The sequence below is a fragment of the Sinocyclocheilus anshuiensis genome, unplaced genomic scaffold (genome assembly GCF_001515605.1).
Source record: "Sinocyclocheilus anshuiensis isolate Anshui unplaced genomic scaffold, SAMN03320099.WGS_v1.1 scaffold306, whole genome shotgun sequence".
Classification (NCBI taxonomy): Eukaryota; Metazoa; Chordata; class Actinopteri; order Cypriniformes; family Cyprinidae; genus Sinocyclocheilus; species Sinocyclocheilus anshuiensis.
This window is the reverse complement of record NW_015544175.1, coordinates 2,738,526-2,759,285: the sequence shown is the minus strand read 5'-3', so window position 1 is coordinate 2,759,285 and position 20,760 is coordinate 2,738,526. Positions and strand designations below refer to the sequence as shown.

General features: G+C 37.8%; 3 protein-coding genes across 7 annotated transcripts in view; 1 reads left to right on the top strand and 2 right to left on the bottom strand.

The window, feature by feature from the left end:
- Positions 1–1,216: 1,216 nt before the first annotated feature.
- mep1a.1 (meprin A, alpha (PABA peptide hydrolase), tandem duplicate 1) lies at positions 1,217–5,046 on the bottom strand. The gene is made up of 13 exons (XM_016496280.1): positions 4,976–5,046; positions 4,834–4,858; positions 4,699–4,740; positions 4,491–4,531; positions 4,284–4,359; positions 4,054–4,171; positions 3,592–3,767; positions 3,269–3,490; positions 2,990–3,136; positions 2,685–2,900; positions 1,624–2,088; positions 1,351–1,524; positions 1,217–1,266 (listed from the first exon to the last, which is right to left on the bottom strand). Exons 1-13 carry the CDS (start codon positions 5,027–5,029, stop codon positions 1,217–1,219), a joined length of 1,806 nt encoding a protein of 601 aa, XP_016351766.1. The 5' UTR covers positions 5,030–5,046.
- A 1,005-nt stretch (positions 5,047–6,051) lies between these two features.
- On the top strand, positions 6,052–12,031 carry pla2g7 (phospholipase A2, group VII (platelet-activating factor acetylhydrolase, plasma)). Of its 2 annotated transcripts, XM_016496426.1 has the most exons (11): positions 6,052–6,256; positions 6,696–6,841; positions 6,925–7,075; positions 7,225–7,318; positions 7,414–7,482; positions 8,986–9,157; positions 9,449–9,562; positions 9,672–9,763; positions 10,208–10,378; positions 10,467–10,615; positions 11,165–12,031. In XM_016496426.1, exons 1-11 carry the CDS (start codon positions 6,184–6,186, stop codon positions 11,263–11,265), a joined length of 1,332 nt encoding a protein of 443 aa, XP_016351912.1. In that variant the 5' UTR covers positions 6,052–6,183; the 3' UTR covers positions 11,266–12,031. The 2 variants fall into 2 exon arrangements, with proteins under 2 accessions (XP_016351912.1, XP_016351913.1); XM_016496427.1 differs by lacking the exon at positions 7,414–7,482.
- A 64-nt stretch (positions 12,032–12,095) lies between these two features.
- The window catches only part of tdrd6a (tudor domain containing 6a), a 16,245-nt gene continuing 7,580 nt past the window's right edge, over positions 12,096–20,760 (bottom strand). The window contains exons 2-16 of one of the 4 annotated variants that reach the window (XM_016496420.1): positions 15,300–20,749; positions 15,083–15,207; positions 14,876–14,956; positions 14,770–14,800; positions 14,565–14,614; positions 14,415–14,469; positions 14,195–14,247; positions 14,049–14,103; positions 13,636–13,691; positions 13,480–13,543; positions 13,318–13,388; positions 13,173–13,224; positions 13,003–13,070; positions 12,840–12,909; positions 12,096–12,740 (exon numbers count right to left, since the gene is read on the bottom strand). In XM_016496420.1, the coding sequence (XP_016351906.1) occupies positions 12,577–12,740; positions 12,840–12,909; positions 13,003–13,070; positions 13,173–13,224; positions 13,318–13,388; positions 13,480–13,543; positions 13,636–13,691; positions 14,049–14,103; positions 14,195–14,247; positions 14,415–14,469; positions 14,565–14,614; positions 14,770–14,800; positions 14,876–14,956; positions 15,083–15,207; positions 15,300–20,697 (6,393 nt within the window). In that variant the 5' untranslated portion in view covers positions 20,698–20,749 and the 3' untranslated portion in view covers positions 12,096–12,576. The remainder of the gene's footprint in view (positions 12,741–12,839; positions 12,910–13,002; positions 13,071–13,172; positions 13,225–13,317; positions 13,389–13,479; positions 13,544–13,635; positions 13,692–14,048; positions 14,104–14,194; positions 14,248–14,414; positions 14,470–14,564; positions 14,615–14,769; positions 14,801–14,875; positions 14,957–15,082; positions 15,208–15,299; positions 20,750–20,760) is intronic. The other 3 variants (XM_016496422.1, XM_016496421.1, XM_016496425.1) reach the window with 3 other exon arrangements.

Here is a 20,760-nt window from a genome sequence, read left to right as displayed (position 1 = left end):
TGGAGTGGAACTTTGATCTGAAAACTAGAGACAATTACCAGGTGAAGTGACACACGTGGATGGTGTTAGTTACTGGCCTGTCATGTGTATAGTGAAGTGTCTGTATACTGCATGCATCAGCTCTTCTTTATCTTTTTTAGCTCTTCTCTATCTTTATCTTTTTTATCTGTATCCCTCTTTATGTCAACAGTATCAGGAGTTAAATCGGTCAGAATGGTTAGGGTTACAATGTTACAAAAGAGTCAATCATATAATTTGATGAGCAACGAAGCACAAGGTGTAATTTAAACTTAATTAGTCCATACACTGAAAAAAATGTTAGAAAATGTTGCCCCCTTAGGGCAAGTTATTTATTTTTCATTGGCTCAAGTTAAAAAATGTAGATGTGAATCATTACCCTAAATTTTTTTAATTGGATGAATGAAACATTTTTTCAGTGTATTTGAGCAGCAATGTTGTATTTAATAGGCTATAATAAAAATTGGAATATTAGGAATTGTGCTTGAAATGTAAATGAAAATATGTAATGAAAATATAAAATTTATGTAAATGAAGCCATAACAACATGTTTCTGTATTTAAATTAATATAGCGGAACTGATTGGGTAAACCACAGTTTTTGTTTAAAGTACAAAGGCTTATATGTATAACCTAAGCCCTGAAACATAGGTGAATACAATGATATCATATCAGGGAGATTTCAGATAAGATTAAGATATTATCATACCATCAACATTAAAGTTCACAGAGAAAACAAGGTTCAACTGCATGTAGGTGTATCACTTCAGATACCAGTGCAATATGTAACAAAACCTTACTATTCACTGCATTAAAATTACAATTTGGCAAAAGAGTGTAATTTAAGGCTTTATTGAGAGTGCTTAAAAACTGATTGATTATATTAAACACAGACTTGTCACAGTATGACTGTCATAATTCCATTTTAAAAATGTTTTAAATGACGTTCTCCACAATGCACACAGCTTTCTCTCTTCAGACTTCAGAATTTGACACCTGTTTCAAGACATAAAAAATACAATTATCTCATGATTTCAAAAATGTATCATTTATCAAATAAGTGAGAGGTTTCCTAATTAATTATTGGTAAATCAAAAGGTGTGGTAGTTAAACCAACAAGTACTTAATTATGTGAGTCCTTTTAGTCAATAAGAATAAAACTGCCATATTTACCATAACTGAGCACAGACTTATTAGCCTCAAACCTTTGGTGCAACTGGAACGTCACTGTTTATCAGGCTTGTTAAGTCTTCAAAGAGACACACATAAAAAAAACATTAGACAATAACAGTATAAATGTCTAAGTCAGAATGTTACAGTCAGTGTAATGTACCCTCAAAGTCAACAAAGATAATGAGGTCATCATTTTTCAGGTAATTCCGTCTGCGTAAATCGTAGTGTTTTACGAAACTCCTCCATCCCACTGAATCGCCTCGATAACACTGGCAACTTGGGTCAAAGGTCCCAACAGTTCTTGGATTGTCCCATATTAGTTTGTCTCCATTGACTAGGGAACAGGAAGACAAAAATAATGTGTTTTTTTGTTTGTTTGTTTTTAACTTTAGTCACACTCACAATACAAATCACCATAACCGTCAGCACATACCTGTGCTCATGTCAGTGGTGAGGCTACGAGCAGAGGACATCCTCAGCTTAATGTCTGGATCCTGGTCCATCACCACTATGGTGGCCTGGCGGTTCACAGCAGGCCACTGCATCACAATGTCATTGTCACCACTGGCCAGATGGAAGTACAGACCAGTATAGTGGCCCGTGTAATCAGAGTAACCAGACAGTGGTCGTACTTGAACGGCAAAACCATAACCCTCAGGGCTATAGAAACGAGGGCTGTTCAGCACGGTGTTGTAGTCGGCTGTTTCCAGGATGCTCGAGAAGTTCTGGATGCGCCAGACAGCGGCAGGGCAGTGCGTCTCTGTCAGGCTGATGTCATCGATCAATATGCCTCCTCCAGAGTTAGCGGGGTCTCCTCTTACTCCCTGGAATGCAAAGCGGAACTTTGCCCCTATTTGCATAGGCACATGAGCAATCTTCCATCTTTTGTCTTCATCAGCTGGGGGAGGAAAAACCTTTTGTTATCACCACATTCATTTTATGATAAGCAATTACATAAGGGATCATGTTGTTTTGATTATACGGCTACACAATAAATAAAAGATTAAGTGGACATTGAGCGTTGATTTAAAATTATTTTACAATCTCGCTTGTATCATATCTTAAAGCTTTCCTGCAGTATACACTATTAATAATAAAGGTACCAAAGGAGGGTTTTCACAGCAATGCCAAAGAAGAGCCATTTTTGGTTCCCCAAAGAACCTTTCAGTTCTTAACAGTTCTTAAAATAAAATTGTTATACTATATAGTAAGTGAAAAACAGAAGTTGTAGCTGAGTAGTATGTCCAAATTCATTCATAAATCAGTAGGCGAATTCAGATGGCTTACTATTTACTATATTTAAACTAAATGTAGTAGCTACTATTCAGTATGCATTTTTAGACGCAGCTTTTGGGGGGGAAAAAAACTTTTTAAAGAATCTTTTTTTTCACTATAAAGAACCAATGTAAAGGTACCATGGATGTTAAAGGTTCTTCATGGAACCACAGATGCCCATAATGAACTCTTATTTTTAAGATTAAGAAAAACAGTTACCCCAGACCGTGTGGAGTTTCTTTAATTTACGCACGGTTCCTGTTCCATCATCCATCTTTTCCCAAATTACTAGCCTGTCCTTTACACTTCCTGTCATTTTGTAGAAAAATTGGAGGCATTGCATCTTCCTCTTTGGATACAGGATGCGGGACTCAAGGAGAGCAGACTGCTCTGCATTTCCAGTGGAGGTGTCAAAGTGCATAGTATATCCTAAATCTAAAAATCACAAGGCAAAAATGTGATTAAATTGGTCAAACTGCAGCCACTTTGAGAAAGGTACTTTTCAGGTGATTGAGATTTGTAACCTCTGCATTGTCCACTGAGTGTATGGTCCTCAGAGCCAGGAGAGCTTTTAAGATGGACCCAATCAGCATCGTCAGTGGAACTCTGTATCATTCCACAAATGTTTATGTTTTCAAAAGCGCATTGGTCCAGCAGGGTAAGAGAAGAGGCTGAAGCAAATAAATAATAATTAAACAAATAGTGCTTATAAATAGTTATATTATGTTTCATATATTTATCATATATATATATATATATATATATATATATATATATTGCATATATTAATATTATTAACCTACAGCAGTTGTACATTCGATTCAGTCTGACAATATCCATCTCACTAAAGTCCAGGTATTGCCCTATGATGTTGAAGAACTCTGGGATGTTGGTGGTGATGGTAGGAATATTGGGGTCTTTGTTGAAAGCAAATGGACGATAATGCATGACAGATTCATAGTCATATGGAGTATTTAGATCTGTGACAAAACTATCATCATATTTGTTGAAGTTATGCTCCATGCCTAGAAAACAAAAAATTATGTGATGTATAAAAGGCACATGCAAAATTGTAAGATTAAGTAATGAATATTAAACTACAGCAAATGACAACAAACAAACTAACCTTCAGTGACCTGATCTAGCCAGATCTTCACATAGTCATCTCGGTCCTGGCGAGACTGTGTATGGTAAAAGCCCAGGGCATGCAGCAGTTCATGCTCAATCACAGCCTTATGATCACAGCCAGGCCCCAGAGAAAGCACCTGCCCATTCTGTAGATCTCCAACATACGACCAGCACCTGCCAGCAATTGCAAGTCCTGTCAGTGTGATTTGTTTATAATATAAGACTTTATATGTTTTCTGATGGCTGAATCACCTAAAAAGCACCATTATTTGAAGACTAGGGTTAGTCCATGTGTTTATTTAGCAAAGCTTTATTATTATCATCATACATCGTACACACTTATTGTCAGGCCCAAATGAACTGATTTTGGGGCAAAATTCTGTGTGAACTTGCTTATGCTTAACATTTATATGCTGGTGTTATAACAGAAATTGTTTCCAATGGTTGGCTTCACACATACCCGTCTCTCTTCTCAAATTTGATGTATGTCTTCTCGCCCTCATAGGGTTTGAAATCAACACAGGACTTTAGACGGTACATTTCAAACGCCTGATAAACAGCACCTTTTGCATTAAGGTCTGTGTAAAAAGAAAATAATTTATCCATGAAGAAAATCGCCATAATAAAAATACAAATTTGTCAGTTTTCGTTTTTGTACTTGATTTGGTAAGCAATTGAAAAATCACCTACCGAGGCTGTCAGACAGAATGTATGGAATAGGGAACTTCCATCTGTAGGTTTTGTCAATAAGACCAACGCGACCAGGCTGTAAAGAGATATAGATTTTAATAGACTTTTTCAAAATCAACAATAGATACTGACATATAATTAAGAGGATTTTAGCACATGCAAAAAATTATTTAAAATAAATAAATATAACATTGATTATGCACTTACAGGTATGGCAATGTCTCCCTCAATCAGCTGGGTTTTTGCTCCTGACAAACAAGTTAAAAGTGAAATTTGAATGATGTTGTAATGAAGTTGCTCAATAATTTGTAGATTAATCCAAACTTAAAGTATTTATTTGAATATACAGTAGCATTAAAATGAAATTTGTTGTGTTTGTTGTGCAATGTAATATATAAAAGTTGATATAGATTACCAAGATTAATGAAAGGGTTAAAATTGGGTTCATCTTCAACCTCTGTAGAAAAAAAAAACTGTGTTATATAACTATTTAGATCAATTGAATAAAAATGTATTATTTACAGTAATTAATTAAAATCATAAGTCTTACCATGAATATGAGTTGAAACTGGAATCTGAAAGTCACGGAAGGAATAGGGTTAAATGCATTTAGAGGTAGCAGTCAATAGGGGCCAAAGCCTGTGTAAGTATTATCAAGGTTAAATTATAAATACAGAAAATCATTCACTCACTGCATGAAGTACCGCAGCCAGCACTGTAAAGATGAGCAGCCTTGGTAAAAGCATCCTGACAATATGTGGGGTATAAGAAATTGTCATTGCTTAAATTATATAAAGAGAACTTAAACCTTTGACCATGTTTATTGGAGCAATGACTTGAAATGTCTCACTACTGACAGTATTGTTATAACCCAAGGAACACGTGTCTCCCATAGTGTTACCAAATGATGTGCAGTTTACAAAGCTTATGCAACTCAGTGCAGCCCAAGAGGCTGAAAATCAGCTCAAACAATCCATATTTTAGTAGGCCTAAATGTTTCTGTAGCCTACTGAAGGAAAACAAAAAGAACTGGGCTATTTATAAAGTACAGAAAACAGAAACCCTAGGTCTGTCTTAGATAAAAAATCAAGATGATAGCCAAATAAGTGCTACAATTGCGATAACACTTTGGCAAGACAACGCTGTTAAAAGCAAAATGGGTGAATTCAAATGCATTCAATTAACACATGATGTAAGCTATAAAGTAGTTTCATACATGGAGCTGTATGTATGTCTTTTGATTCATCAAAAGCGACTCGAATCTTTTGAATCAGTTTAAGATTCGAACAAAGAGCTAAAAAAAGCGTCATTCACACCCTTTATTAAAAACTTTAAAATTGGTCAACAAATGTACTAACAGCCTTTACATTATCAGAATTCTTTGGTACAATTTATTTCATCGTTCTGCACGAAACATGAGGAATCAAGCCAACGATATGCCTGCTTTTGACTCTGCCAGTGGATCCCCGTTCGTGAAAATCTTTCTCGTTTGTTTAATTAATTCGTTAATTCGAGATTTCCCATGTTTATTTCACTGGTTCGAATCTTGTTCAGACTCTGGACAAGATTCTTAACTCTGAATTGATTTGTTCATTGAAGGGTCGTGTTCTTTCAGTCAGTCCAACAAATGAAATGCTGCTCAACACAGCCCGCACTCGAATGCTATTGGCTCGCGTTGCAGTCTGTCATTAAAGGCAAGAAAGCAGGGGTGTGTTTTCAATATGAATCATTCTTTCGACGAATCATTCACTCAGATTTGTTTAAAAGACTTTCACCCCCCAAAAAATCAACACGGTGACTGTGAGACAGATGTGTCGAGTCGCGGTCAGGATGAGGCTCCGCCTGCTCAGCGTCAGCGGGGACTTCAGCTGAGACTCGATGTAAGTTAGCCCTAACGTCGATGTGTTATGTCGGCAGACTCGTTCAGCTGACTCTGGTCAAGAGGATATATGAATGGTCCAAGTCAACGTCGGGTAAGTCATAAGAAATTACTTTTTAAAAGCTGTTCGACACCTTGCCATAGCAGTGGCTTGTATGCTAATAGTAAACAAGCTGGTCTTTGTCACTGGTTTCGCTATTGACAGCCACTTCCTATCTTGTCACTGATTTTCATTAGGTTTTTGCATATTTTTCTATTGTTTCTATTTCATATTGTATTTATGTAAACTATAACAGTGTGGGCATTCATTATTACACTGACAAGCACAGTGAGCTTACATGAGCTACTTCTCTAATAGGCAGTATCCATATGACTAATAAACCAAAATGTTGTTATTAACAAGCACTGAGTTAACGAAAAGTTGTCAGGCACCAAGAGCTGTGTCAGCTGAGAGAGTCAACTAGCTTGTTTAAAAATGTCAAGTCATGCTCTGTCATGAACTCTTGTGACCATATGGATATCTTGTTTTTCAGGTTTAACGTTTATTCCTAAGTGGAACTGGTTGGCTGTTTTCACAATGGGTAATTCAAGCGGGCACAACAACACTCTGAGTATCCCACCAGGAAAAGGACCCCACCGAGTGGGATGCACAGACCTGATGGTGGGCCACACAGTCCATGTAAGTGTGCACTTGAATTCTGTGTACTTGAATTGTCTTTGTGTCATCAGCAGGTTTAAAACATGTATGTATATTTCATCAAGGGCACGTTCTTGAGACTCTACTATCCGTGCCAAGCATCTGAGAATCCTCAGCTGCCAGATTGGGTCCCGTGCAGGGAGTATTTCAATGGCCTCGCAGACTTTATGAAGATGAACAGAGCACTGAGTGAAAGAATTTTTAACTACCTCTTTGGTAAGCATTTTTGGCTATTGAGTGCTGACCCCTTTGAAAATGTCAGCGAACCATGCCACTTCCTCAGCATATCTGTCACTTTGAGATGTGGTTAAAACATCACCGCTGTTGTCATGCTATGGACATTTATGTATGTTTGTTTGCATTAGGGTCTTGTAAAATCCCAGCAGCCTGGAATGCGTCATTTAAACCAGATGGGAAATATCCTGTTATTATTTTCTCTCATGGACTGGGAGCTTTCAGGTGTGTTTGATTTAAAGATTCAGGAGCAAACATGATGTCAATCCTTGATTCAATGTTTTACAGTGCCACTGTGTTTTTGTGTGTTGTATTTTCAGGACATTGTATTCAGCCATATGTGTTGAACTGGCTTCACAGGGCTTCATTGTTGCAGCTGTGGAGCACAGGTGCTTGCTTTCAGTTGGAATTTATTAGCTGCAAAAGCTTTTTTTTTTTTCTTTGCAACTGGACCAGTACGTTGAGATAAGAGATAGCCGCTTACCACAAACTGACACAATTGTTGTACAATTGCTGTTCAGTAACTCTCCTTGCCCCGCACCAGTGAAAGTTTTTGTATGTTGTAATAGTCAAAAGTGTGTGAGAAGAATGCAAACAATGGTATAAACTAGGTCATCACATTCTTAACAGTGTTTACCGGTGGACTGACACATAACACAGGACAGCATGGTTGGTGAAACACTGCCTTTCAGGTTAAAAATCTAGGGTCTGAATTCAACTAGCGTTAAATATTAAAGGGGTCATGAACTGCCTTTTTTACTTATTTTGTACTGTTCTCTGAGGTCCACTTATAATGTTATCAAGATTTTTATATAAAATAACATCATAATTTAGAAGTAATAGGCTATTTTCTGTCCTGTTTTGACCCTCTCATCAGAACGCTCTGTTTGAATAGGCGTGGCAGATTGTAGACTCGGAAATAAACGCCCACTGCTATGATTGGCTAATAGTTGTGTAACGGTGCTGTGATTAAGGTTAAAAACACACAAATACTATATAGTATATCAAACAATCTGTAATAACAGAAAAGCAATAGTGACCACATAATAAAACAGTTACTCACAGTTGTGTGGTGCGACATTACTGTCGGATCCAATATAGTCGCACAGCATTGTCTTTTACTTTTCAATATTTCAGAAAATATTGCGTCAAAATGTGCCTTGTTTGTAAACGAATCCACGGAAAAATTAAGTGAACAAAGGACCAAATTCTTACTGATAAAAATAAAATTAATCCACTGATCACTCTTTGCTAATGTTGGGATCAGAAGGAAGGCGATGCAAAGACTGTGTTTTTCCACAATCTGGCACTGCACAGTGTTTTGTTTTCTTCAGAGCATCTTTATCATTTGGTTTCTGCGTAGACCTGCATTTGCCTCTCTAATTATTTATATTACATGCACAAATCAGTGGGCGGGGCTAAACAGGCAGTGATGTAGAAGCAGGTGTTGATCATCTTCTGCGGAGGCGGGGTTTAGCCACACTATTATGTCATAAAGTGACACATTCCACTACCTATCGTTTTGGCAGATTGGCTTCAATATGAGCTGTTTTTAGACTAATGAGAACATTTGAGTTCAGGATGTTACTGAACTTACAGGATGTTTTTATAGTACAATGACCTCTTGTATGTCAAAAGATAAAATGTAGATTTCTCAGTGCATGACCCCTTTAAATCTAAATGTAGTAATGGAAATACTTCATAGTGTTGCAATTGTAGGGAACACAATTTTTTTATATATATAACTAATTTATAACCTTGATTTTGCTTCTATAAAACATTAAATATCCTCACTCTTGTTAAAAATCTCAAGATCACTTATGGTTATGTTGTATTTTGCCTGGTGTATTTTTTTTTCACTAAAATGTAAAATGTAAACTTTTTAATTTCAGGGATGAATCTGCTTCTGCAACTTTCTACTTCAGAGAAAATGCTGAGCCAGGAACAAAAAAGCATCCATCATGTGACATAGCCAAGCCTGTGTCTGATAATCTGGAGGAGGTTTGGATGTACTACAGGCCGTTGAAACCAGGCGAGAATGAGTTTCCTCTAAGAAACAAGCAAGTGAGAACATCACCTTTCTTGTTACTCATCTGATAACCAAAATATCAGATATGCTAGTCAGTCACATTAGAATTTGCAGGCCCTTTTGTGATATTTGCAGCCCAAAATGTTTGTGTTGCGTTGTTTTGCATGGAAAACCCACCAATAATCATTATGTTTTTATGTAATTAGTGTTAGTGACAGTACATTTTTTGTGCATAATTCCTGAAATGAATTGTGGTCCTGGCTAATGTACCATTGAAGGAACTGTCTGTGTTCCATGCAAATTAATAAATGTTTTGTACGTCTCAGGTAAAGCAAAGAGCAGATGAATGCATCAGAGCCTTGGATATTCTCTTTGACATCAATTCAGGAAAGTCTGTGGAGAACGTCTTACAGTGTGACTTTGATTTGTCAACAATGGAGGTGAATATTACAGTTCGTTTAAACTCGGAGTTTAGTTAAAATTGAGAACTGCTCAATCATATTCTGCAATTCCGGAGTGCTGATGACAATTAGCCTTCTTGCATTTCAGAACTCCATGGACTTGTGTAGAATAGCGATTATGGGACATTCCTTTGGAGGCGCGACGGTGATTGAATGTTTGTGCAAGGACGTCAAATTCAAGTATGTTTTGAGCTGACTAGAATGTCCCAGACCCGTACATATCATAACAGGCAATGTGTTACAAGATCTTGTGGGTAGATAATAAACCTTTATCAGGCTGTCTGAGAAACGATGTTCTCAGTTTGTGCAGTTGGCCTTTATTTTATTTTTCACACTGGTGTCTGTGAAAATCTCTGCAAGTTTCCTGTTTTTCTTTTTTAGATGCATTTTCATAAATGCTGTCATGCTACTTGAAATCTTGTCATGCACTCTAAATGGCATCACAGAGAGAATAATTTAATAAAAAAACATTAGCATTAAATTCAGAGGTGATTTTTCAGGAACAAATTAAACTAGCCAAGAAAGACACATTTACTTGGTAAACTAATTACTGTAGCATGTTGGTAGCTCCATGAAGCAATTCAAAAACAAAATATTCGTCCTGGCATCAATGTTGATTCCTAGGTGTGGTGTGGCACTGGACACCTGGATGTTTCCTCTGGACGAGGAGATCTTCCCTGGAGTGAAGCAGCCAATCTTTTTTATTAACTCTGAAAAATTCCAGTGGATTGGGAATATTATCCGTATGAAGAAGCTGGACTCTGCCATCTTTCCTAGAAAAATGATAACCATCAAGTCAGTAATTCATTTTTTTTTTTTTCCAAGTCAAGTTGTAGTTCAGTCTGAAAAATGTGCTTAATTTAATTGTACTATGTTTTGGCAGAGGGACAGTCCATCAGAGCTTCCCAGATTTCACATTTCTTACTGGGAACTGGATTGGAAGGCTCATGAAGCTAAAAGGAGAGATTGATCCACACATAGCCTTGGATCTTTTCAACAAAGCAACTTTGGCTTTTTTTCAATGCCACTTAAGTGAGTTATTTACCTTTTTGGGTTTGTGTGCCTCAGCTCACTTTCTAAAAACATTTTTTTTTGTATTACACTACATTTAAAAAGTTTGGGGTCAGTAAGTTTTAATGTTTATTCAGCAAGGATACATCTAATTCATCAAATGTTAAATACAGTTAAGATGTTACAGAAAATTCTATTAAAAAAATGCTGTTCTTTTGAACTTTCATCAAAGAATCCTGAAAAAAACATCAGTTTCCACAAAAAGATTAGGCAACTGTTTTCAACATACATTGATAAGAATAAAGGTTTCTTGAGCGCCATATCAGCATATTAGTGATTTCTGAAGGATCATGTGACCCTGAAGACTAGTAATGGCTGCTGAAAATTCAATAGAAAAATAGAAATAGAAGTTATTTAAAATTGTCTTAAAATTTCACATTAGTTTTACTGTTTTGATCAAATCAATGCAGTCTTGTCAAACTTGACTTTTTCCCAAAAAAAATTACATCAGTAATGTTTGTAATACTGTAAACTTGTTTGCAATATCTAACGTATCTCTTTATTTTCCAGATATGGACAGAGACTTCAATCAGTGGGATGCTTTAATTGATGGAAAAGATGACAACTTGATTCCAGGAACCAATATTACTATCCCACAGTCATCTATTTAGTTGAGTAACATGAATACAATGTATATGGATGTGTATCCGTACAATGATTTTGTAATCTTGCACATGTAACAAATAAGAGTCAGAAGGTTACTACACCTTTGAGAAAGGGTCAATCTATCACTATGCAAAATCTGTTTTTGAAATTTCATAAGACTAAATTTTGACTGCTGTGTATGAGTACGATTGAATTTGCACTATGGATTAGATGATCTGATGTAAATCACATTTCGTTTTTTTTTTTTTAAACACGGCAAAACTACTCTATACAGGATGACTTATGAAAGGTACCATTGCAATAGTGCAATAGACTAACTTTTTTAAACACTTCACTGTCTTTGTTGTGTGCCTTCATGTTTTTAGTTATATAAAGTGGGTTTTTATATCAATGCAATGTGTTCAATGAATTCTGTGACTGATGTTACAAGGGGTCTGTTGACAACCATTTGAAAATATGAAATACCATACTGTGCAATATCATTGGCATAGCTTGCTTGTTTCACCCTAATGATTTTAACACCTAGAAAGTAGAAAGTAACCTCATAGTTCTCTCTGGATCTGTAACTAAAACCTGCGTTTTCCTGATTTGTAAGTCAATATAATCAAATTTTACACTACTAATTGTTGGTAAGTAAAAAAAAAAAAGAGAAAACTATCACGTGGGATTTCAATATTTCTATGGTTTCCAGCAAAGCCACAAAAATGCAAAAATATAAAGTTCTTTATATGTATATGGGATTTTGTTTATTAAACAGAATATCTCACCTTTGGTATTTGTTTTTCTTTTTCCCACATACAAAGTCTGAATAACATACTATTAAGAAATGTTCATACAAGTGCTACACAAAAGTTGCATATTTATTAAAGAAAAATTCAACGAGTTTCCACAAAATGCAGCAAATTGCCTTTTCACCACAAATGTAAACATTTAAGAGCATTTGAACAAACAACAAAATCCCTGGATGAAGTATAATTTAGAAACATTGTTTCAAAATGCAAGGAATACAATGAAAGGCTGTGTACTAACTGTAAAACAAACAAAACAGCCTTCATCTGCAATGAGCAACCATTGAATAGTAATAGGAGGAAACAAAATTACAGCTCCACTATGAATAAGCAGAAGTGCTTATTGCTATTATACTGTTTATGGTTTTAAGCAGACAAAACAACTTAATACCATCAAGCTGCTGGCAATTTTAATGTGATAAAAAAAAAAAACAGCACATTACATAAGTAACTTGCCTCTTTGGATACATCAACCATCTTTTTGGTTGATGTAGGTTTACAATGTTTACATTAGTCAAACTTCTGTTTTTAATTTTCACTCTCCGGCTCATATACTTCTGCCTGGGATTCTTGCAAAACGCCAACAAAAATGACATCATCGTCAGATGCGTCCTCGACCTTCAGGGTCAGATGAGTGACACGTAAATCCTCTGCACTGGTGAAATCAGATGCATCTGACTTTTCTTGTACGCCTGTGAAGCACACTGCTGTATTAGTTCTCACTTCAAACAGAAATTAATATTTCAAATAAAAACAGTGGGAATGTTAATGCTTTTTCAATTTATATTCACACTTAAATGACTTGCATGATGATTCTTCAGCATCAGTATGGATTTCCGCAGTAATTGTATCTCCCTGAAGCTGAAGTATTCAAAGTCAGACAATAAATACCAATAAACACCTCACATGTTTGTGGTTAATGAATAGAGTAATTTAACAGTAAGCTTATAATACCGTGCCATCAGATGCAGTGTCAGATTCCGTTCCATCACTGGTAAGAACAATAAGATCTTCAGGTATATCTAATAAAAATCAATAAATACAATTAATAGATGCTAAACATCCATTCTATATTTGTTAAAATTGAAAGACTCATTTGAACATGGAATGCAACCATGACATACTATTAAACTCCTCAAGCAAGTCATCCTTTTCAAGCTCAGCCTCACACACATCCTGTATTTGCAAAAACATGATATGAGAGGAATATATTTTCAGCCACTGGGTGGTGTAGGTCTTTAACAAGATAAAGGAGAGAAAAGACAACACCTTATCATGGGGAGCCACATCCAGGAAATCCATCAGTAAATCCACTCCAGTACTCATCTTGGCAGCATCTTCTAAACAGTCATATTGTACAAATTACAATAAAATAGCACAATCAACTACTCTTTCATGAAGTTTATATCTCCATAAAGTACGAAGGGTAACCTCTTTCCTCTCCAGCTGAAGTATTTAAATCCTCTTGGGGCTCCTTGCTTTCTACCTGTTCAGGCTGGAGTGCAAATAAATTGAAGATGAGTGGGTTAAAAAGATTTAAGTAGGTTTAAACCTCAACAGTCTTATGTGTCACATTTGTGTACTTACACCAAGTACTTCAACAAGATCATGCACTTGTGCACCTTCCCCTGACACATCTACAACTGAAACAAAAAACACAGCCCTATCATTTGGATTGAGGTCAAAGATAGCAGGACAGATGGGGTTTTTTTTTCCACTTCGGTTTTGTTTGAAAGATCATGTGCGTGCAAACTTGGTTAATGAATGAATAAGTCTAGCCCATCACACATGTATGCAAAACTTTTCACATGGACTTGATATTTCATTCTGTCTGAACATAAATATTAATTCAAATGCAGATTCAATAGACTGAAGATCATTCAATGCAAACAGACATTATACAGCACAAATCATAGTACATTAATAGTGTACAATGCACTATTTGTAATTGAGGTCCCAATACTTTTTAATAAGTAGGTAAATCAAGTAAGCTCACTTACCCTCAGAATTTTCAACCAAAACAGTGGAGCAGGATACACACCCCGTGGCTTGAGGCTGCAAGTGAACACATGTTGAGACACTGCTATCAGATTACTATCTGTCAACTGTATTTGCTTTTGATTGGTACAACGGCATCACACTGTACCTGGTCTGCAAGTTCATCACCTGGATCCATTCGGTCAATGTGTGTTTCTTCACCTTGACATATCAAAAAAATGCAATTTTGAACAACTTTGCACTTATGACTTACATACTACTTTGCCACCAATTAATAACACCATAGTATATTTTCATTTGTATACATTTTTTCCTCTGCCTTGGCATTACATGATGCAGTAATTTTGCAAATGTATAAAAACACTTACCATTTGGTTCTTCAGACTCTGAAGTGACAACAGTTCCATATTCTGTATCTTCCACCTGGTGTAATAAGAGGTAGAATTGGTTGTTACAGTATATGTTCTATTCTCAACTGCTGTAAACATTCTATGTAGCACAGTTAAACACCCATTTACCTTTGAAGGACTATTCTTCAATGCGGTATGTTTCTCCCTGTTTACTTCATCTACAAAACATTTTATGTTTAAGGATCTTAAATGTTTTATTTCAGGTGAAAAAAAAAATGATCAGAAATGAAGGAAAGAGAATAAAAAAAATCATTCTAAGGCATTAAAGTAGTATTGTATTTTTTCTTAAAATATAACAAAGTACAAAACTTACCACTTCGAACTGCAGCTTCAATGCATGAAGTCTGCAATTAAAACACTGGATGAGTAAAAAATGCTTTTCGATTACAAACACAAAAATAGACTCCAGCATTCCACACCTGCAATGGCTTGTCTGGCAGAATTTCAAAGATATTGAGAGGATCTACTACCACCTCAAAATCATGTTCCACAAGCAACACCTGAAAAAAAAAAAAAAAAAACATAAGTCTGAAGATGAATCTTAAGTTAGACAAAACAAAACCAGAAAAACAACAAAGGCAGCTCTTTAAAAAAAAGTGTGAATGAGAAGAGAAATAAATACTCACCAATGCAGCATCTTCAGAAATTTTCAAAATTCGTGCTCTGCACCAATTTCTTCTTACATGAGTCCTTATCACACATTCTGACCCAACGGGCTTCTTTTCTGTTGCTCGCCTTAAATAGCCCAAGTCTTTAAAAAATAAAAATAAATTATTAAAAGGAAAGAAGGCCACTTGCATACAGTGGATATTGTATCTCTATAAGATTCACATTCAAGCTTACCTGATTTAATGATCTCAAATGATGGTGACTCTGGTCCCTCAACAATGCATAATTGAGAATCTGTATTATTCATAAAGAAGCTATCTATATTCTCTGAGGAAACAGCAGATGTAGCCCCCTCAGAGTGCTGTGGCAAAACTACAGGAAGGGGTGCCGGGTCTGTCTCTTTAGCAGAAGCATGCTGGTTTGTTGTGTCTGATGGACTTGTGAAAGCTGAAACTGGTTCATCTTCCATGGCACATATGGTTTCAAGGTCCTCTTGTGCATCAGAGGGCACTATACTCACTGTATCAGGTGAGGCAACATTTACAGTAATCATCTCGAGTGGGTCATCCTGTGCTTCATTTCCAACTTTTGTACTTGTCAGTAAATCAAGCTGCTCTTGATCAGAATGTTGCATTTCGAGAACTGATGTGCAGGTTTCATTATCAACATAGTCAGTGTCTGAATCATGGATAACTACGGAGTCAATATTAACTTCAGCAGCCACAGAGACATTGGTGGGCACCAGTTTTGCTCCACTTAAGAGTTCAACAGATGGTGTTTCAGAACTTTGACTTTTCCAATAGCTTCTCATGGTATCATTGATGACAGCACCATTGCAATCCAGCTTGACGAAGTGTGGCATTTCAGAGTTCCCCATTTTCTCAACCGTGATATTTAAAAGCTTGTCATTAACTAGCTCAAAGAACACATCATCTGCCTCTTCAGCCCAGAAACCCTTGGAAAGATCAAAACCTTCAAGCTGGCAGTCGAATGCCTGAGGGGGCACATCTGATAGCTCGGGTGGAAGCGCCTTAACATCACCGATATTGACTTTTGTCTCGTTTCCATAGTCTACAAAGGTAATGAAGAGAGTGTCAAGGTCCCTAGATGTAACTTTAGCTCGATACCACAACTTATCTTCAGTGAAAAGGGCAATGCAAGCACTTCCAACTGGCAGAGACTCCTCACTCAAAGTTTTTTCTGATGCATTACCAGCATTCTGTAATGCATCTGAAATCTCTTGAAGTTTGTCCGTTGCCACATACTGGCACCAGAAGAGCTGAGGACCCCTGATGAATGAGGTGTATCCAGTGATTATTTGACCAGCTGATATGTCAGGGTTCTTGTAATGGGTACAGACTTTAATATCAGATGTCTGCTTGACACCTGGGGTCGTAAGCTCAGCTGCTGGTGTAGCATCATCCCTGCAGGTGGATCCGAGCACTACACCATTAATATCAAGTTTTACTTCCCAAATGGTCCCTGACATTTTCACAAATGTGCACATGACCTTTTCAATGTTTTGTTCAATTACTCGTTTGAAGTTGGGTGCAAGTTCTTGGTCTCCACTCTCAACATTCAGTTTATGTACAGAGCAGTGGATGCTGTATCTAAAAAACAAAGCAAATGATTGATCAAGACGACATATTTTTGAGGCAGAAATTGTAGCCGTGTTTCCAAAGTCAACAAATTCGACGTTGACTGTGTCACCAACGTTTTTTCTTACTGCTGCACGGTACCAAGAGTTATCTTCAGGAAACATTGCACAAACCAATTCTCCCTCATGAATATCACTGGGATCAATGTTTGCGCACCTTGATTGGTCAGCATTTAACTTCTCCACAAGCGAATAAATGTCATGCTCATCAGCTGCAAACTGAACAAAGAAGCTACAAGGGCTATTGCAATGAGAGATGAATACCTCAGCTTCTAGACCTGGTTTTATTACTTTCACTGGGAGTGCTGATTCGTTAAGAAGAGCCTCGGACTTGGGTTTAACACCATCAGTTTTGTCAGATGTACAGGGGTGACGCACATCAGCTCGATCATTGGACTTTCTTTGTGGTTCATGTTGTTTCTGGGAATTATGCAATGTCTCAAAATCTCTTCTTGGTTCTGGTCTACCATCTGTATGGAATCCCCACTTGCTCCGTGGCTGTTTTGATTCAACATCACCTTCTTGTGCTGCATAACTGTCACGGGATTGCGGAACTTGATGACCGAAATCTCGATTTAGACCACTGGAACTTTCCTTCATATGGGTTGCCCCACTTTGTGCACTTCTGTTCTTTGAACTATATCCTTTGAATGCACTTGGTTCATTTCTATGGATTTCATTGTGAAACTTCTGTCTGATCAGTGCATTCACTTGAGTTTTTCCCTCATAAAGTTCCACCAAAAGCTTTCCTCCTGGGTCTTTTGCCACGATCAAAGCAGTGAAACAATGACTGTCCGCAAAATTCCGAAACCAATTTTCAACTTCACATGGCACATCTTCAGGCATATCTGAGAGCCCACATTCAATTGCCTGCACTGGGATGGACATAATTTCTCCTGCTTCAATTGGAACCGGCAGCAAGTCTGATTTATCTACTTCCAATGAGTCACCGTAATCCACATAATTGACCACAACTGATGGTTTTGTAGACTTTATTTGGCCTCTGTACCAAAGTCCATTTGTGTATTTTGCAAAGCAAACTGTTCCAAAAGTCTGAGGACACTTTGTTTCCTCTAGCTGACGGCATAGGAAGTTTACCTTGTTTGAAAGTTTCGCAATCTCCTCCGAATTCCTGGCAAGATGGCAAAAGAAATTAGTGACACTTTTCACACAGGTGATACTCACTTCCTCTTCACATCCAGTCTTGACTCCATGTGTGAAATAATAGAAGGTGTCCAGCCGAAAGGGTGGAAGAGGAGCTTTCTTAGAGGGTGCACGGTCAGCTAGACGTCTTTGGACAAGGAGATTGCAAATGCTTTGGAATGGGGTCTCCAAGTCTACCACATTGAACACAACTTTCTGGGAGTCATACATTACAGCAAATATGGTGCATTTTAAGGGCACATTCATGGACGCTGCTGTGTCAACAAACTCTTGAAACTGCAATGTGGCTTCAGGGCTCCAGTCTAAAGCGGAGTGGGAAACTGGTTGGATCAGGTTATACAAACTGCATCGAAAGGCTTGTCCTTTCATCTTCAAGAATGCTGGAGTGATCTTTCGAAGATCTTCAACAGCAACCTTCTTTGTCTGTCCATAGTCAACGAACAAGACATCAACATGAGGCGTTTGGTGCTTTTGAATGACCAAGGCTCTGTACCATATCCCAGTTTCAGGATGACGGGCAATACAAGCTGCTTCACATGCTTGAAATTTACTATGAGCATAGAAACGCTGAATGTCTTGCATTAGAACTTCTAAACATGCTGCATTTCTGGCTTTTTGACACCAAAAGTCATTTGGACTCTCAATGTAGGACACAGTTACCTCCAGTGAACTTCCAATGGGAAACAGGTATTCCTTGAAAGCAGATGCACTGTCTGTTATGGCAGAAGAACTGGAAGGTGTTTGATGCCGAGCTCCTGTCAAGAATACACCAGATGTGTGTGTGGTTTTTAAACCACAATATCTTGTGGTAGAATTATCCACAAAGCTTTTTTCACTGTCTGCGAAATCTGCATTGCACAGCAACTGGATCACATTATTTTCTCCATCTAAACTCGGATCCACTAACCGGACCATGTGAGTGTCTTGATGCTTGTCTTGTATGTGCAAATCAAGTACTCGGTCTTCAACGAGTTTCGAAAAGAACAATGTAGCCCTCTCGTCCCAATGTTTCAGTCTGGATTTAATGCCATAGAGGGAGCACTTTACTGCCACAGCAGGCAACTGCTGAAATCTCAGAGGCAACTGTCTGAGGTTGAAACGATCAACAAGTTCTGTGTTGCCATAGTCAAGGAAGTAAACTTCTGCTGTCTTGTCAATAACCTTATAGATAGATGCTCTATAGAACACACCATCCTGGGCTTTAGCTGCACAGAGGAGACCGACAACAGGCTTTCTTATCAATCCTACAGTGCTTGTTGGATCACTGTACAGATTTCCAAGGCCATTCATTAGCTGATTGAATTCATCGGCGTATCGCTGAGTTTGAATCCAAAACTTTCCAGGACTCTCAACATGCTGTACAACTGCCACATGTGAAGTGTTAGGTGTGAGACTTTCTGTGAAAAAGACTGGCTTGTTCCCTTTAAGGTCAGAGTAGGTTTCATCAATGTGTGTGGCCTTGGTTGTCTCCAAAATCTTGCTCTTTTGAGATAATGGGCTCTTTTGAACAGCAAAGTCCATAAGGGTCATATCAGAGTCCAGTGAACATTTCTGTTTCAGTTCAAACAATTTGTTGATGTTTGTGTTCTCCTCTCCGTAAAACGTGACATAGTGGACACCTTCAGAAAGGCTTTGATACTGAAACTTGGCGATAACGGTGCGGTTGAGCAGGAGAGATTTCAGGTAATCGATCTGTGAAGCTGTCCAGCCAATACCTCTGTCAGCTATTCCATGAAGGGAGCACACATACGTTACGACAGGCATCCTGAAGAATTCAGGGGCAAGTGGTCTGACATTCTCAACTTTTACAAATTGTTTCTTCCCATAATCCACCTGCAAAATTTCAACCACATTGTTGGCAGACATGACCTGCTGCAGCACAGACCGATACCACTTGCCGTCACTTCCTCTTGATGCACACGGGCTGCCTAGATTCTCAAGTCTTGCAAAGTTACATCCAACTCTTCCCTCGTAATGCTGAGTTATCTGTTCAGTTAATTTTTTCAGCTCCTGAGAGAAAACCTTAAGCTGACAGAATATTCGAAATGGACTTGTTACTTCAGTGACCACAACAGTCTCAACAGTATCGGTCTGCAGCTCTGGATACATGTAGGCCTGCTGCTTCTCTATTTGCTCAATGATCTCAATTGGTTTGGTCCTAATGGAAGAAATTCTCTGAGGTTCTCCAGTTCCACTGTTGACCTGCAAAGATCTGGCAACAAACTCCTTGAACCGATCACTGTACAACTTCTTTGCAAAGCCCATTTCAATCATCTGTCTGGACAGACAAGGAATGTCAAGTAGGAATGTTCGATGAGGCACAAGAACATCTTGAACAGTGGCATTGACTCTTCGACCACAGAAGGACTTCATGAACTCTAAGGCCATTGCTGACCATTTGTTTTCAGGAGACAGTGGTAGGACATTGGCAAGAACACAGAATTCAACTTCAGGGGGAAGATAGAAAAAGTCACTTTTGCCCCATGCTAAAGTGCTTACAGTGGCACGCAGCGTTCTGCCTTCATCAATTAAAAACACGCTGTACTCGTCAGTATCTCTGGACACTATACGGGCTCTGTACCATGTTTCATACACTCGTACGAGGCACAAGTCACCAGGGTTTCCATCCGATTCACAAAAACCCTCTCTGGGGTACTGAATCTCTTTTTTCAGCTGCTGATATGCAAATTTTTGGTCTTGATCAAAATTCCCCCAAAACTCTACCAGAACGCATGCCGGGTTTAAGTTTACTCTGGTAATGAGTACGGGTACATTTGAACCCGTTGATGGGAGTCCTGGAATAGAACACATGGTGGCTCCTTCCGTGACTCATTCACTCCTTCACTCCAGTGTCTAGGTGTATCTATAAAAAGA

Coding starts and splice junctions, on each gene's coding strand:
- mep1a.1 (XM_016496280.1), bottom strand. CDS start 5,029: ATGCTTTTACCAAGGCTGCTCATCTTTACAGTGCTGGCTGCGGTACTT. Junction 4,172..4,283: donor CATTCTGTCTGACAGCCTCG/GTAGGTGATTTT, acceptor CTTTTTACACAG/ACCTTAATGCAAAAGGTGCT. Junction 2,089..2,684: donor GAAACTCCACACGGTCTGGG/GTAACTGTTTTT, acceptor TTCCTCCCCCAG/CTGATGAAGACAAAAGATGG.
- pla2g7 (XM_016496426.1), top strand. CDS start 6,184: ATGTGTTATGTCGGCAGACTCGTTCAGCTGACTCTGGTCAAGAGGATA. Junction 6,257..6,695: donor ATGGTCCAAGTCAACGTCGG/GTAAGTCATAAG, acceptor CTTGTTTTTCAG/GTTTAACGTTTATTCCTAAG. Junction 7,076..7,224: donor AATTTTTAACTACCTCTTTG/GTAAGCATTTTT, acceptor TGTTTGCATTAG/GGTCTTGTAAAATCCCAGCA.